Genomic DNA, 13,359 nt, shown 5'->3' on the forward strand with positions numbered 1-13,359 from the left:
GAGAGGCGGGGCAAGGGGGTATTAGTAAAGCATTTGGGTGCGGGAGGACAGTCCTGCCCCTCGAGCGGCTTGGGGAGTGAGGTCGGGTATTGTTGTAGTTCTCGGGCAGGAGGGAGGGTGTTTACGGTATTTTCTTATCGATGCGGGTTGGTGGGCCTGGGCTAGTGTCCCTTTGCGTGTGAGTGAGGACAACGTGTGTGTTTCTCTTTGGTTAAAAAAACATCAGTGGTTATAATTCACGTGGACGCCGCACGCCCATAGAGGAGTACACGATACCGCTTGTATGCCACTCTCGACAGCGGCTACCGAGGAGCGGAATCCGTGAGCTAGAACTGAATTTGGAAAGGAGCGTTGCGTCGCGCCGAGCTAGCGCGCGCCGCCCACGGATGCTTCCTAGACGTGTGCATACACGGTACGCACGAACTCCAATCTCGACAATGTGTGAGCTGGCAGTGTATCGAGAACGTAAAGCGGTATTCGAAATGAACGTTCCATATCAAGTGTTCGGGGGAAAAGCGATCATTTATTGTCGTCGGCGGGGATAGAGAGAAGGAAAGGAGATAAAAAGGAAGTGAAAAGGTCCAAATAGGTCCGCTGATCGTCAATAGCGCACACTGCAACAAAATGACCCGGACCATCAATATATGCGTGTGTGCTTCTCTTTAGCACAAAAAACATCGATGTAATTCATGCGGATGCCACACGCCTATAGAAGAATACACAATACCACCTAGTACAAGGCACTCTTGATAGCGTCTACCGTGGATCGAATTCCATGAGCTAGAACTGTATTTGAAAAGGAGCGATGTGTCGCGACGAGCTAGAACTGTATTGAAAATGTAAAGCGGTGTTGGTAATGAACGTTGCATATCGAGTCTTTGGGAAGAAAATCTATCATTTCTTGCTGTCGAGGGCGGTAGAGTGAAGAAAAGGAAATAAAAGTACTCCCTACGTCCGAAAATACTTGTCGAAGGAATGAATGTATCTAGACGTATTTAGTTTGAAGATACATCCACTTTTATGCATTTCTCCGATAAATATTTCCGGACAGAGGGAGTATAACTCAAAAAGCTCGGAATGGGCATGCCCATTACACGGTAGGGGTGCGCGGACCGTCAATAGTGCACACTGCAACAAAATGACCCGGGCCGTCTGTATATATGCGGGTGTTTCTCTTTAGCACAAAAAACATTGGTGTAATTCACGCAAATGTGGCACGCCCGCAGAGGAATACACGATACCGCATACACACCACTCTCGACGGTGTCTAACGAGGACCAAAGCCCGTTAGGGATAACTGTATTTGGAAAGGAGTGATGCGTCGCCATAAGCTAGCACACACTGCCCATAGATGCTTCCTAGATGTCTGCTTACACGGTACCCAGAAATTCCAATCTCAACAATAAGGTTGGTAATGAACGCTCCATATTGATTCTTAGGGAGAAGAGCGATAATTTATTGTCGGTGGCAATGATAGAGAGAAGAAAAGGAAATTAATGTATAACTAAAACTACTACAAAGGAAGTGAAAAGGTTGGAATGGGCCTGCCCGTTACACGATACTGGTGCGCACACTACGACAAAGTGACCGAAGGTGTCCGTGAATGTCGAACGTGTGTAGAGGAAGAGTACACGAGACCACTTATACACCGCTCTCGACAAAGTATAAGAGCATCCAATAAGGACTGGAGTCGTGAGCTGGAACTGTATTTAGAAAGGATGAACTGTATTTGGAAAGAAGTGCAATGTTGTCGCGATGAGCTAGAGCGCACCGCCTGCAGATAGTACCTAGATGATTGTGTGGACGATACTAAATCGTATCGAACACGTAAAATAGTATTGGGAATGAACGTTCTCACATCGAGTCTTCTGTGGCGAAGCTATGCTAGGCCATGGCCCACCACCATTTGAGAATTTGTTACATTTACTCGTGGACCTTGGAACACCGTCCAACGGGCTATTTCCTCCTCTTTTACACGCTAAGCCCGCCCAAAAATGGGCTTCAAGCTCCCCCACTGTGAGTGTTAGGGAGAAACTCGATCCTTTTATTGTCACCGACAATGATAGAGAAAAGAAAAGGGAAAAGGATAAAAGAAATTTTAAAAAGAAAAAAAATGAGCTTGCCCATTACACGTGGGTGCACAAACCGTCAATAGCACACACTCCCGCAAAATGACTTAGACTGTCAGTAGCGCAAACTACACAAAGATAAATGAAGCAATCAAGCTACAGAACACAACGTCAAAGCGTATCCTCGCCAAAAGCGTATCACCACCCCCCCCCCCCCCCCCGCCTCGAAACAAGCGGGGGTGAAAGCCTGTTTCGAGAGGGTGGAAAGGGGTGGGAAATGGCTCAGGGAAGAGCGGGAAGCGGACTGTGGCGGTATGAAGGAGGAGGGGTCAAATATATCAAGGGTGCACGTTAAGAAAGAGATGAGGTAGAGGGAGGGGGTGGTACGCGGGAGGAAGAACGATACGTTGACACCGTAAGCCCACTGGCAATCACCACGACGTGGTGATTAGAGATGCAAAAGGAGCACCCGATCCGCCCCGCTCCCTACTCATTGGTATAATTGTACCATATATAATGCATATGTAGTTGGTCTAACTTTTGATCAAAGATGATCTTTTTGGGATGTGTGCATGTCTTATTCATAGATTATTCATTGAAATGAAGTGAGTATACAACTAGAAAAAACAGCTATAGAAGAGTTATATTGTGTTAGTTCATGGGACACCACTTTGCCCTAGCGGTGATGCCCGTTAGAATAATAGAAAAATGATGTGCAAGATAGGCGTAAGAAACAAAAACTCGGGAACCAATGTTTGAAGGAAAATAAAGTCGGTGAGTACGTATATACTCCTTTCGTCCCATAATGTAAAAATGTTTTTGACACTATATTATAGGACAGAGGGAGTACTAAGCTAGCACATCTCCTTCTCGCCGACAATTTCACATCGTTTACTTTTGTTTTTTGACCCAGCACTCCCGACCAGGTGTGAACCAAGAAAACTTATGAACAATGATAGTAGTAGTAGTACATTATTTTATGCACCCCTCTGATTTTGTCACGACTGAGGCCCCTGCTCGGGCTAACATGGCCACGGAATATGCCGTAGATCGACAAGCAAGCAAGCAAGCAAGCACTACATCTCCATCCGTTCCCAACAGAAAATACGGCACCGTTTCCTCTTTTTTTAGCCAAAAATGCGGTGCCGTTGATGATCGTAGCTAGCTAGCCTGGGATTGCGTGTGGGTGGCCAAGAATCTTTCCTAATGAACATATCTACACGACACGAGATCGCCCAACGGAGCAAGGCAGTAGTGTGGCTGCACTATATAGCGAAGCATTTTGGTGGTGGTGGTGGTGGTACCATCGTGTGCTAGCGACGGCTCCATCGGTAGGGTCGGTGGGGCGCTGTGCGTACGTAGGTGGCGCGCTACCGTTGGCGCCGGAAGTCGCCGCGACGCCGACGGCCCAGCTAATTCATTTATAATCGCTCCAACGCGTGTGTCACGTTTCAGTGGCATTTTCACGAGGGAGTAGTGGTTAACCCGCCATTATTTGCTCAATGGTTATTATTATTAGAGCGACTTTGCTGCCGTTTGCATGTATCTTGAACTGGTTAGTTAATTTGGCTTGAAGCTGCCGAAGTCGGTGGGGGGCTTTGCCATGGTGATGAGCGGTTGACTTTGTTTTAGGGTGTTGCCGCATGTGTTGTTGCTTTGTTAAGCAATAATGTGCTTGCATGAATTGAGTAGCACGCATGACCGACATTTTCGTTAAACGATGGATTGACCAACGATGACGCACGCGTGGTCGGAAAATGGTTGGGACGATGACGTATGGCCACGCCTTTCGAATTTTCCGGTTCATTAATTAATTAGGTCTGGCTCCCCTCGAAGCAAAAAATATTGCTTGATTGTGTCTTAATTAGGGGATGCATGACGATGTATCTACCGGTGGCACGCCGTGAGCGAAGCTCGTTGTCATGTCTGGGCCCTCTGTTTTACCGGAGAATATGATCCGAAAAGATCATCGATCGTCCGAGAGAACGTAGCACCCAAAGCAACACATGATAATTCCCATTCCGGATATGTAGAGAAAGGGGCACAAACCTCACGTGTTCCTCCGCAGACCACCGCCATTGTCATTGCTCCTATACCAGTGTCGTTCTGACCTTGTCGAAAATAACCGGAAAGTTTTTGTGCTCGTGGCCCCAAAGACCAACGCCCTGGAGCTGCGGTCATCGACATTGAACCTTTGAATCAATCCGACGAAACTGGCATCAAATCTCATCATTGTGCATGACGAGAAACCCTAATCTCGCTGCCCTGAAGAACTGGAAAAATTCTACGCGTACGTGGAGCTCTATCTAATCCATCCCGATTCACGAACTTGGAGCACCGCCCATCCATCCAAGAACTAAAAGCCCAAACATATCCGCTAGGCAGAGCCAAGACACAAGGATTTCCGTCCAATCACACACGTCAATTCATCTGATCTCTTTGGAAGATCCTTTCCTTGTAATAATAAGCCAGTCTTGCTTGTTTTAGTACATGGACAACCTAATTCACCGCAAGAAAACAAAAAGGACATGGATAGGATAACCAAATTAATATCCTATGTACGCCGACGATGTAAAAACAGTACTACTCGTAGTAAACATGCCTAGCTTCCCTAGGTGGAGGTGGGAAGCTACTTGGCTTCTTGCACCCCCAAAGCTAGCTCATTACAGGCAGGCAGCAGTAGGCGTGCGTGAAATCGATTTGTTTGGCCGTAGTGCTGACTAAAGTATAGTGAGCGGCGGCGAACAAGCACGCAGGTTGTCTCGCGCAATGATGGAGGATGGCTCGACCGCATGATACATCCGTATCTGACTAATCTAAGACAAGAATATTGGAACGGAGAGAGTACCATAGTGGGCGATGAATGAACCGCGTCGGCTTCCCGGGCTCGTTCAGCCAGTGGCAGCTAGGCAGACCGGCATTCCTTTTTCTGGAGAAAAAGGGCAGAGAGGCTGCGGTCATGGCGCCGTGTTTCGCTCGGCGGCGAAGAAAGATGAGCGGGAGTCACCGACCCGGCCCGGCGGCCCGTCGCGGTAACGACGGTAGATGCTTTTGGGCCGATTCCGGAAGATTCCGCGCAGCATCGGCGCGACCTGCACATGCGGTCCCTCTTCTCTTCTTTGTTGCGGTGTCCAGAAGCTTCCGGGGTGCTACGGCGGAGGCAACCCGCACATGCGCGCCCGCCGATCAGTACGCGGGATCCGGCTTGCCTGCTCCCTTCCCATGCTTTCATTCGTGCTTCCACTTCATCCTACGGCTGTCATTTTCTCTTTTTTTTTTCTAATCTAATTATTTTCCCCCCTGATTTTCAGGGGGTGGGGTCGGGCCTTATTTTCTTTCAATCAAATCAAGCCACGTACGCGGGAGTACGGATGGGAGCACGGAGAGGGAGCAGGCAAGTCTCGTCCCAGTACGCGGACAGTAGGGGCATGTGTACGTACGCGTACGCCCACGCAAGCAAATCAACCGTGCATGGGATCTCGCCCGCGGTGCTTTGCACGCGGAACACGCGCGGGAGCTTGGATTTCCTCCCCATGATCATCGAGCGCGTGCCTATAAGAGTATCTACGATTGGATATGTCAAATATGGCCCATTAAATGCCCGCCGACACGCTTGGACGCTTTCGCAGGTAGTGACTGAACACGCCCCAAATTTTAAGAGTTGCATCCGCACTTCTCATATTAGATTCTCCAAATCATACAAAGACATGCAAACTAAATAAACCTATGCACTACGTCGATCACCTAGCTACTCGTCATCGAAGATGTCGATGATCTTCGTGCCTGGCTCTGGCAGCATGGGCGGCAGCTGCAGCTCTGGCGCCTCCGGCTACTCCACTCCGGCCTCCTCCGCCTCTATCTTCGCGTCGACTTCGGCAAAGAGCGCGTTGGACGCCGCCTGCTCTTGTCGGAGGAATGCCCGGTTGGCCTCTACATAGGCTTCATCCTGGATGGACTCCGGTATGGCACTCCGCCTCCACCTGCTCCATGTTGAAACCCGACAGCTCCTGCTCTGGCTTCGGCTGCTTCGCCTCCTCCACCTCCATTGGAGCCAGTTCCTCTCTCCCTTCTCTTTCCCCGGCTGCCCCTCCTCCTCAAGCTACGACGAGTCCGGAGGCAACCCGGCAGCGATGCGGGCAGCGCGCGCGGCCTGTCTCGCCCTGATCTCCTGCTGGATCTCATACTGGCGCTCTGGCGTGAGCATTGTGTAGTAGGTGATCTTCCTCTGGATCATGGCGGAGCGCCAGAGCATGGGCAGAGCGTCGGAGCGGGAAAGGGAGGAGGTGGATGGGTCTGGACTGACGGAGCGAAGAGTGGGGAAGTGGATGGGTCAGGGTTGCTGGACGCCGGCCGGCTTAAATAGCTGGCTCTGGTCTCGGGCAGCGAGTCGGAGCGGCGCCACGCAGGTTCACACCGCGGCGACGAACGCGGCGTCTGTCACTGGGTTTCCGAACGTTTTTGCATGGGACCCTGCCGTCAGACCGACGTTACGCGCGTGCCCGAGCGCTCCATATCCGTTCATATTTGGGTTGAATATAAAGGGTGCCGGTCACTCAGTGCGTTTGAGGGGCCGTCTGGGTCAAAAAATCATTGCCGATCAGTTAGCGGGCTCTTCCCAGATGTTTGAGGCTGGTTTGGGGCGGACGGGCTATAGATGCTCTAACTGACCAGAGCTCGCGCGGGAGCAAGACTTGAGGAACAGACAGAGGACACGTTGAGTTCTGTTTGTTGATGATAGAGAATCAGAGCAGAGTCGCTGATTCCTCTTAAAGAAACACACTACTTGGCCTCAATCATCAACGAGATCCACGCGTACTACTTTTTCTTTTCTTTCAAGTGATAGTACTATAGTACTAGAGATCCACGCAAGCTCACAGTGCTGGTTCACTGTCAACGATGGATCTATTGTGCATGTGTGCACACAACTGTCGGCCATAACTAATTAATTCGGTCAACTTGTTGCTTTCCTTTCCTTTTCTTTCTATCTTTCTTTTTATTTTCTTTCATTGTTTTGTCGTGGCTTGAATTTGTAGCAGTAGTGCTACTATATCTTTTGTCTCGCCAGATCAAGGGATGAACAGCGTACGTCCCCTTTGTCCCTCCACACAATAAGACACAAATTTCCGACATGCCTATGGATTCCTGTGTGCTCTTCATCAGCATCACGCGGTAGGGGAGAGACCACCGAAATCAACTGGCAGCCGCCGGACAGCACAAGTAGCAGCAGTACATAGTGGACTGTCTATATAGAGCTAGTGTGCTGCCACTGGTACTCACTCCGTCCGAAAATACTTGTCGTCAAAATGAATAAAAAGGATGAGAGAGTACGTCCGAGTCCCACTGGTGTGTGCACCAGAAATATCTACCGGCCCAACGATATCTATCCGGAGGCTCAGCCATGGCCGCTCGATCGCAGCGGCGCGGGCGACCACACCGTGCCCACCGCCCCCACGGCGACAGCGACAGCATTTTATAGTGGCATGATTGCAGCACGTGCCCGGCGTTTCACTCGGTGAGCAGCGTTCGATGGGCACGTTTCGTGTCGGGACAAAGTGACGCCCATGCCCACACATGACCCACGCTTAGCTGTGTAGTACGGGACGTACGCGCGTCCTGGCGTTACGTAGGTTCCCACGACGGCGGCGTGCACCGGGACGACGCGGTGAGGGCGATCGGGCTGCCGCCGGTGACTCGTCGACAACGGAGAATGGGAGACGTACGGGGAATCGCGCGGGCTCCTGCTCCGGCATGACGCCAAGCAACTCTTCTTCTTCTTCTTCTGTTGATGAGTCTATGTCTGTTGGTATAGAGGATCCTACGCTACGTTGCTCTCAATGAGGACGGGTCACCTTCATGCGGTCGCTGCTGGTTGAGCACTCGAATCCAAGTTATTTTCCGACGACGACGTGCGGACGGGACGGCCGGGCCGCTCGCTCTCACGCGGCAGTATCCTAGCCAGTGGTCCATCGTGCCTTTCCAGCGATGGCACCTCTCCTGGTTAGATGCCTCCTACTATGTACCTCCCTCACTGTGGGCCTCTGGCCACTAGCAGAACGCAGAAATTACTCCGGCAGTTGCTTCCCAGCGGACGTCGCCATTTGCAGCGGCTGCTTTCCATTTCAGCGGCTGCATGCATGGCTCTTCTGTTCTTCCAGGGTTTACTGCTCTCCGTGAATACTGTGGTGGTTTGTACGTCGCGCCGGCCATGATCATGATATGATCGATCCATTGGGTTATGTACGTACGTGCAAAAACTCGAGCTAGCACCGTAGCCACATGCGCAAACGCATGCATGATGTGCACCGCATCGGCATGCAGATGCCGGCCGGTACGTAGACTCGAGCGCTGGTATTGATTTCGCGGGCGCTTCATGTGGTACGGGGACGTACACACCGATCAACAGCACGGATTAAACGGGCGCATCGGTCCGCTGTCCGCAGGGTGCTCAAAGAGTAGCTGGCCAGGTGGCCGGTCGTATGAGAGCCGTACGTGTCATGCCAAATGATCGGTGCAAAAGTGAAAGTGAAGCGTGCAGTGGATAATCCTTCCACGTCCCGTACCAAGTCTGGAGCATACACATGTACGGTGGTTTTATCGAGCTGGGTTGAGTCGCGTCCTGGGTGACGCGGACGTATAGCCGCGCGCGCCCGTCCGTGGATGACGACGGTGTTCATTATTTTCATTTGCACCCAACGTTCATCACGACAATGTAACATATGGGTGCATGTGTCAGCGTCTCATTCATGCCGGCCCGACTTACTCGAGCCAGTATACAATCGGCGCGCAGGCCGATAGCATTGTGCGCGGCTCTCTTCGCATTGAAACGAGATCCATCTGCCCGCCTACCTTCATTAAACCGACCGTGCGCCAAGAAATCTAATTCGACGCCTCATGCGACACACGTCCATCCATGTGCCGGCCGGTATTAAACACCTCTTCACTTAGCGCCTCGCATCCTCTCGCTATTTAAACGTGGCAAAGCGTCAGGCAAAAACCACACCACACCTTCGCTCTCAGTTTGTTCGCACCAAACCAGCCATGGCCTCCGACTCCAAAGCTATGCGGGATGGCCTCGTCAGCGAGCAAAAGAGGGGCTCTCCGGCATTGCAACCGGGTGGATAGCCCCGCGAGCTAGCCGATTACATGTTGGCTTTCCGACAAGCTCTCCAGACCCAGTGTCGCCACCCTCGCTTGTCAAGGCTACCCACCGCCCTCTGGCCGCAAATCCACCACGATCGATGAAGGCAACGTGTCGGGCAGGCGGTGAACGAAGCCTTGTTCGCGGAGGTTGACATGACGGCGCAGAGGAATTTGACCGGCGCACCAATGACGACATCGCCAATTTTGAGTCGGCCATGCTTGCCGCTGCGGCCGCCACCGTCTTGCCAACCTACACACCGGTGGCTTGCCGCCACAGATACCCCCTCCTCCGGGCGCGCCTAGGTGGCTTGTGGTCCCATAGGGACCCCCTCACTTATCTCATAAAATTCAATATGCGGTATCAGGGCGTAGGCCTTGGTGACCGTCTTCCCCGTCCAAAAACCAACATCAATCCATGTTTCACGAAGGCGGAGGCTACTCTTCCCCTTCCGTTGAAGCATATCCCTCCGGGGCGCATAGCGCAATAGCCTACGTTAGAATAGCCTAGCCTAGTCCGCTATAGTTCAATTGAAATATGTTCAAAATTTAACTATTTTCATCCGGTTTATATTAGAATCATCTGATTTACATGTAATTTGTCTCATTTATTGAAACTTAGTTTGAATTGTATGCGGCTACAGTTGATGGCCGACTCCCGCATTCGTGTGTGCGACCCTAGTCCACGGCCAGATGCGATGTCCGGTGGGGGGTCAGCATTGGAGATGCCCTAGAACTTTGTGCTGGCTAGCGACTGCTTCATCGATCGGTAGGGGCGGTGGGGTATGTTTGTGTATGTTCTGTACGTAGGTGGCATGTTGCCATTGGCGCCTGAAGTCTCCGGCGAGGCCTTTTCCGACCAAGTGATTATTTAAGTCACCTGAGATTTGCGAATGGTTATTATTGTTCGGAAGCAATAAGTCACGAACGTGCCATGTTTTGTCATCTGGCCCAAACGCCTTTGCTGCATTAGTTTTCTTGCACGAATCCTGACGCTAGATTCTATCCAGCATCAGCAGGCGAAAGCGATGGGGCGTTCAGGAAGTGGCCACGAACGAGATAAGGCACGTCCAGTCTTAACTCTCTTTCCCTGCCCCCACTCCTCTTCTACCCCCATCCCCCGCATCTCTCTTTCTCTCTCTCTCTCTCTCATTGGCGAATTTCCAGGCGAGCTGCGGCGGCAGCGCGAGAAACCCAAGAAAATATCCGGCGTAAGCTCGCGAGGATCTCGACGACGGACCTCCTCGATTGTTCATTAGATGATGGATTGATCAATGACGACGCGTTGTCGGAAAATGGTTGGGGCGATGACGGATAAACATGCCTTTCGAATATTCAGATTCATTTATTATTAGGTCTAGTTCCCCTTAAAGCAAAACATATATATTGCTTGATCGTGTCTTAATTAGGGGATACATGACGATATATCTACGAGTGGTGCGCCTTCTGAAGCTCATTGTTATCTCTGGGGATCTGTTTTAGTGGAGCAACCTTATTGAAACCCATGAGCTCGTAGAAGCAACCACCAAGAAGTCGTTGATGAGTCCGGAAGGCGTCGGCAACCGCGATCCAAAATGATTTTTGTCTCGGAAAAGGTAGCTACAAGGAGCGCCACACGATAATACCAACTCCGGCCATATGGGGGAGCGGAACACAAACCTCACATATGTTCCTCCGCGGAGCACCATTGTTGTCACCGCTCCTATACCGAAGTCACCCTAACTCTTGTCGATGATAACCGGGAAGTCTTCGTGCACGCGGTCCAAAGATCAGCGCCCTGGAGTTGCAGTCATCGTTGTTGAACCTTCGAATTGATCCAAAAAAAATCACATCAAATATCGTGATAACGAGAAACCCTAATCTCGCCGCCTCAAAGAACTGACAGGAATCAACACGTGGAGCTCCATCTAATCCGTCCCGATAGAAGAAGTTGAGGAGGATCAAAGTGTAGAAGTGCATGCTCTAGCCAATGCAACCAAAAGACCGATCTGATGGAAGAAACTAGGCAACACATTATACGTCAACACTCCCCCTCACGTGTGGCTCCCTCAGGCCTAAACGTGGACCGAAAGTGGGCTGCAATTTAATTGCGCCAGCCGGGTCTTGAACTCAAGACCTCTTGGCTCCGATACCATGTAGTCTGACGGCACTTTTTTGGGATGCTCTGTTCAATTTGTCTATATCACTTGCTAGACTTACAGTCGCTGCTTCATCGTCTGGTTCACTTTCTGATCCATATCCAGCTTTTGTCACATAATCACTAACATCTTTAAGATCCCTTAGGTCTGGCACTTGATTGTTCTGCATGAGTTTTCTAATCTTGCGGCTGACCCCAACAGGCTGTAGCTTGATGGAGTAATGCCGGAAATCGATAGCCTCCGTCTCTTAGTCATACTGTAGCAATAATAATCTTTGACAGGTTGATAACTTAACAGTATCTGTATCAACAACAGGGACCAAATGCCTAAAGAAGGTAACAAAACTCTTGAAAGGCTCACCCAGGCCATTGAAACCACTGAGCACGACCAGAGGCGAGTTTTTGAATATCTCTGCAGGACACCTTGGCCGCTTTTGGGAGTTTGCGATGCCAGCCGCAAGAGCGTATTCTAAAATCTGACAAGTGTAGGTTGGGCCCTGCGGTGACTTGGCTAAGCGCAAGTGCGGCAAGCTCTTTGGGTTCGAGAGGATCAAGAAATGCGTAACACCCAATGGGCTGGCAACGTAGACGAAGTCCTTGAGGTTGTTCCTCTTCTTCTCCTTGAGCTTGAGGGCGGTGTAGGGGAGCATGAGCTTGCGGAGGTCCTGCTGGAGGTGACGAAGCGTGGAGGGGAGCTTGCCGCGCGAGAAGACGAAGCTCTTGGGGATCCTCTCGCCAGTGACCTGGTCCACGTTCGCCAGCACCGCCTGCTGCTTCCGCGCCACCGACAACGGCATCTTCCATTTGCCCGGGCCTTTTCCTTTTCCTTTGCCCTTGCCGCCGCGGCCGCCTCCACCTCCACTGCCGCCGCCACGCCGCCCATTGCTGCGGACTCGCGCCATGGTTAGGTTTTGGGCAGCAAAGCAGTTGCTTTGATACCATGTAGAAGTGCATGCTCTAACCAATGCAACCAAAAGACCGATCTGATGGAAGAGACTAGCCAACACATTATACGTCAACACAAAGCCCGAAGGATGACTCGAAGAAAAAGCATTGCCATCCGTCCGAGCATTCCCTCTCTAAAAACAAAACAAAAAACCTATACTAGGCAGAGCCAAGATACCAGGATTTCCGTCCCAATGACACACGTCAGCTCACGTGATCTCTTTGCACGACCCTTTCCTGTACTGATAACCTAATTTTCCTTGTTTTAGTAGTTGGATAACCTAATTCAGCGCAAGAAAACAAAACAACTTGGATAACCTAATTCATACCCATATATACGCCGACGATGCAAAAACAGCAGTACACATGCCTAGCTTCCCTAGGTCGAGGTGGGAACGCACTTGGCTTCTTGCACCCCCAAAGCTCATTGTAGGAGGCAGAAGGCGTGCGTGAAATGGATTTGTTTGGACGTAGCGCTGACTATACCGAAGCCGCTCGCTGCCGCCTCCCGCGTGCGGCGACTAAAATATAGCGAGCGGCAGCGAACACGCACGCAGGTTGCCTCGCGCAATCATGGATGGCTCGACCGCACCGAACTGTTTGGACGACGGTGAATGAACCACGTCGGCTTTCCGGGCTCGTTCAGTCAGTGGCAGCGAGCTGTAGCTGCGGCGTTGCTTTTTCTGGAGGAAAAAAAGGCAGAGAGGCTGCGGTCGTCGGCGGCGAAAGAAAGATGATCGGAGTCACCAACCCGGCCGTCGCGGTAAGTACGAACCACCCGCAGCTAGGATAGATGCTTTTTTCCGCCGATTCCGGAAGGTTCCACGCAGCACCGGGGCGTCACGGGCGGCGCAACCTGCAGATGCGGACCCTCTTCTCTTCTCCGCCGCATGCCGCGAAAGAGCCACCGGAGTCAGTCACCCACCCGGCCGCGGCGGTAACGACCACCACTACCAGTTTTTTTGCTGCCCCTTTCCGGAAGCTTCGGGGGTGCACCCCCGGCCGGCCTACGGCGGTGGTGGCAGGCACCTACGTAAATCTGCCTCCAAAGCGGCCTATTAGTACACGTCG

General features: G+C 51.5%; 1 protein-coding gene across 1 annotated transcript; it reads right to left on the reverse strand.

The window, feature by feature from the left end:
• Positions 1-11,329: 11,329 nt before the first annotated feature.
• LOC123099198 (peter Pan-like protein) lies at positions 11,330-12,263 on the reverse strand. Its single transcript, XM_044521372.1, has one exon. It carries the CDS (start codon positions 12,243-12,245, stop codon positions 11,592-11,594), a length of 654 nt encoding a protein of 217 aa, XP_044377307.1. The 5' UTR covers positions 12,246-12,263; the 3' UTR covers positions 11,330-11,591.
• Positions 12,264-13,359: the final 1,096 nt, after the last annotated feature.

The sequence above is a fragment of the Triticum aestivum genome, chromosome 1B (genome assembly GCF_018294505.1).
Source record: "Triticum aestivum cultivar Chinese Spring chromosome 1B, IWGSC CS RefSeq v2.1, whole genome shotgun sequence".
NCBI lineage: Eukaryota > Viridiplantae > Streptophyta > Magnoliopsida > Poales > Poaceae > Triticum > Triticum aestivum.

What these genes read in the sequence shown, in the direction of transcription:
- LOC123099198 (XM_044521372.1), bottom strand. Translation starts at nt 12,245, where the DNA reads ATGGCGCGAGTCCGCAGCAATGGGCGGCGTGGCGGCGGCAGTGGAGGT.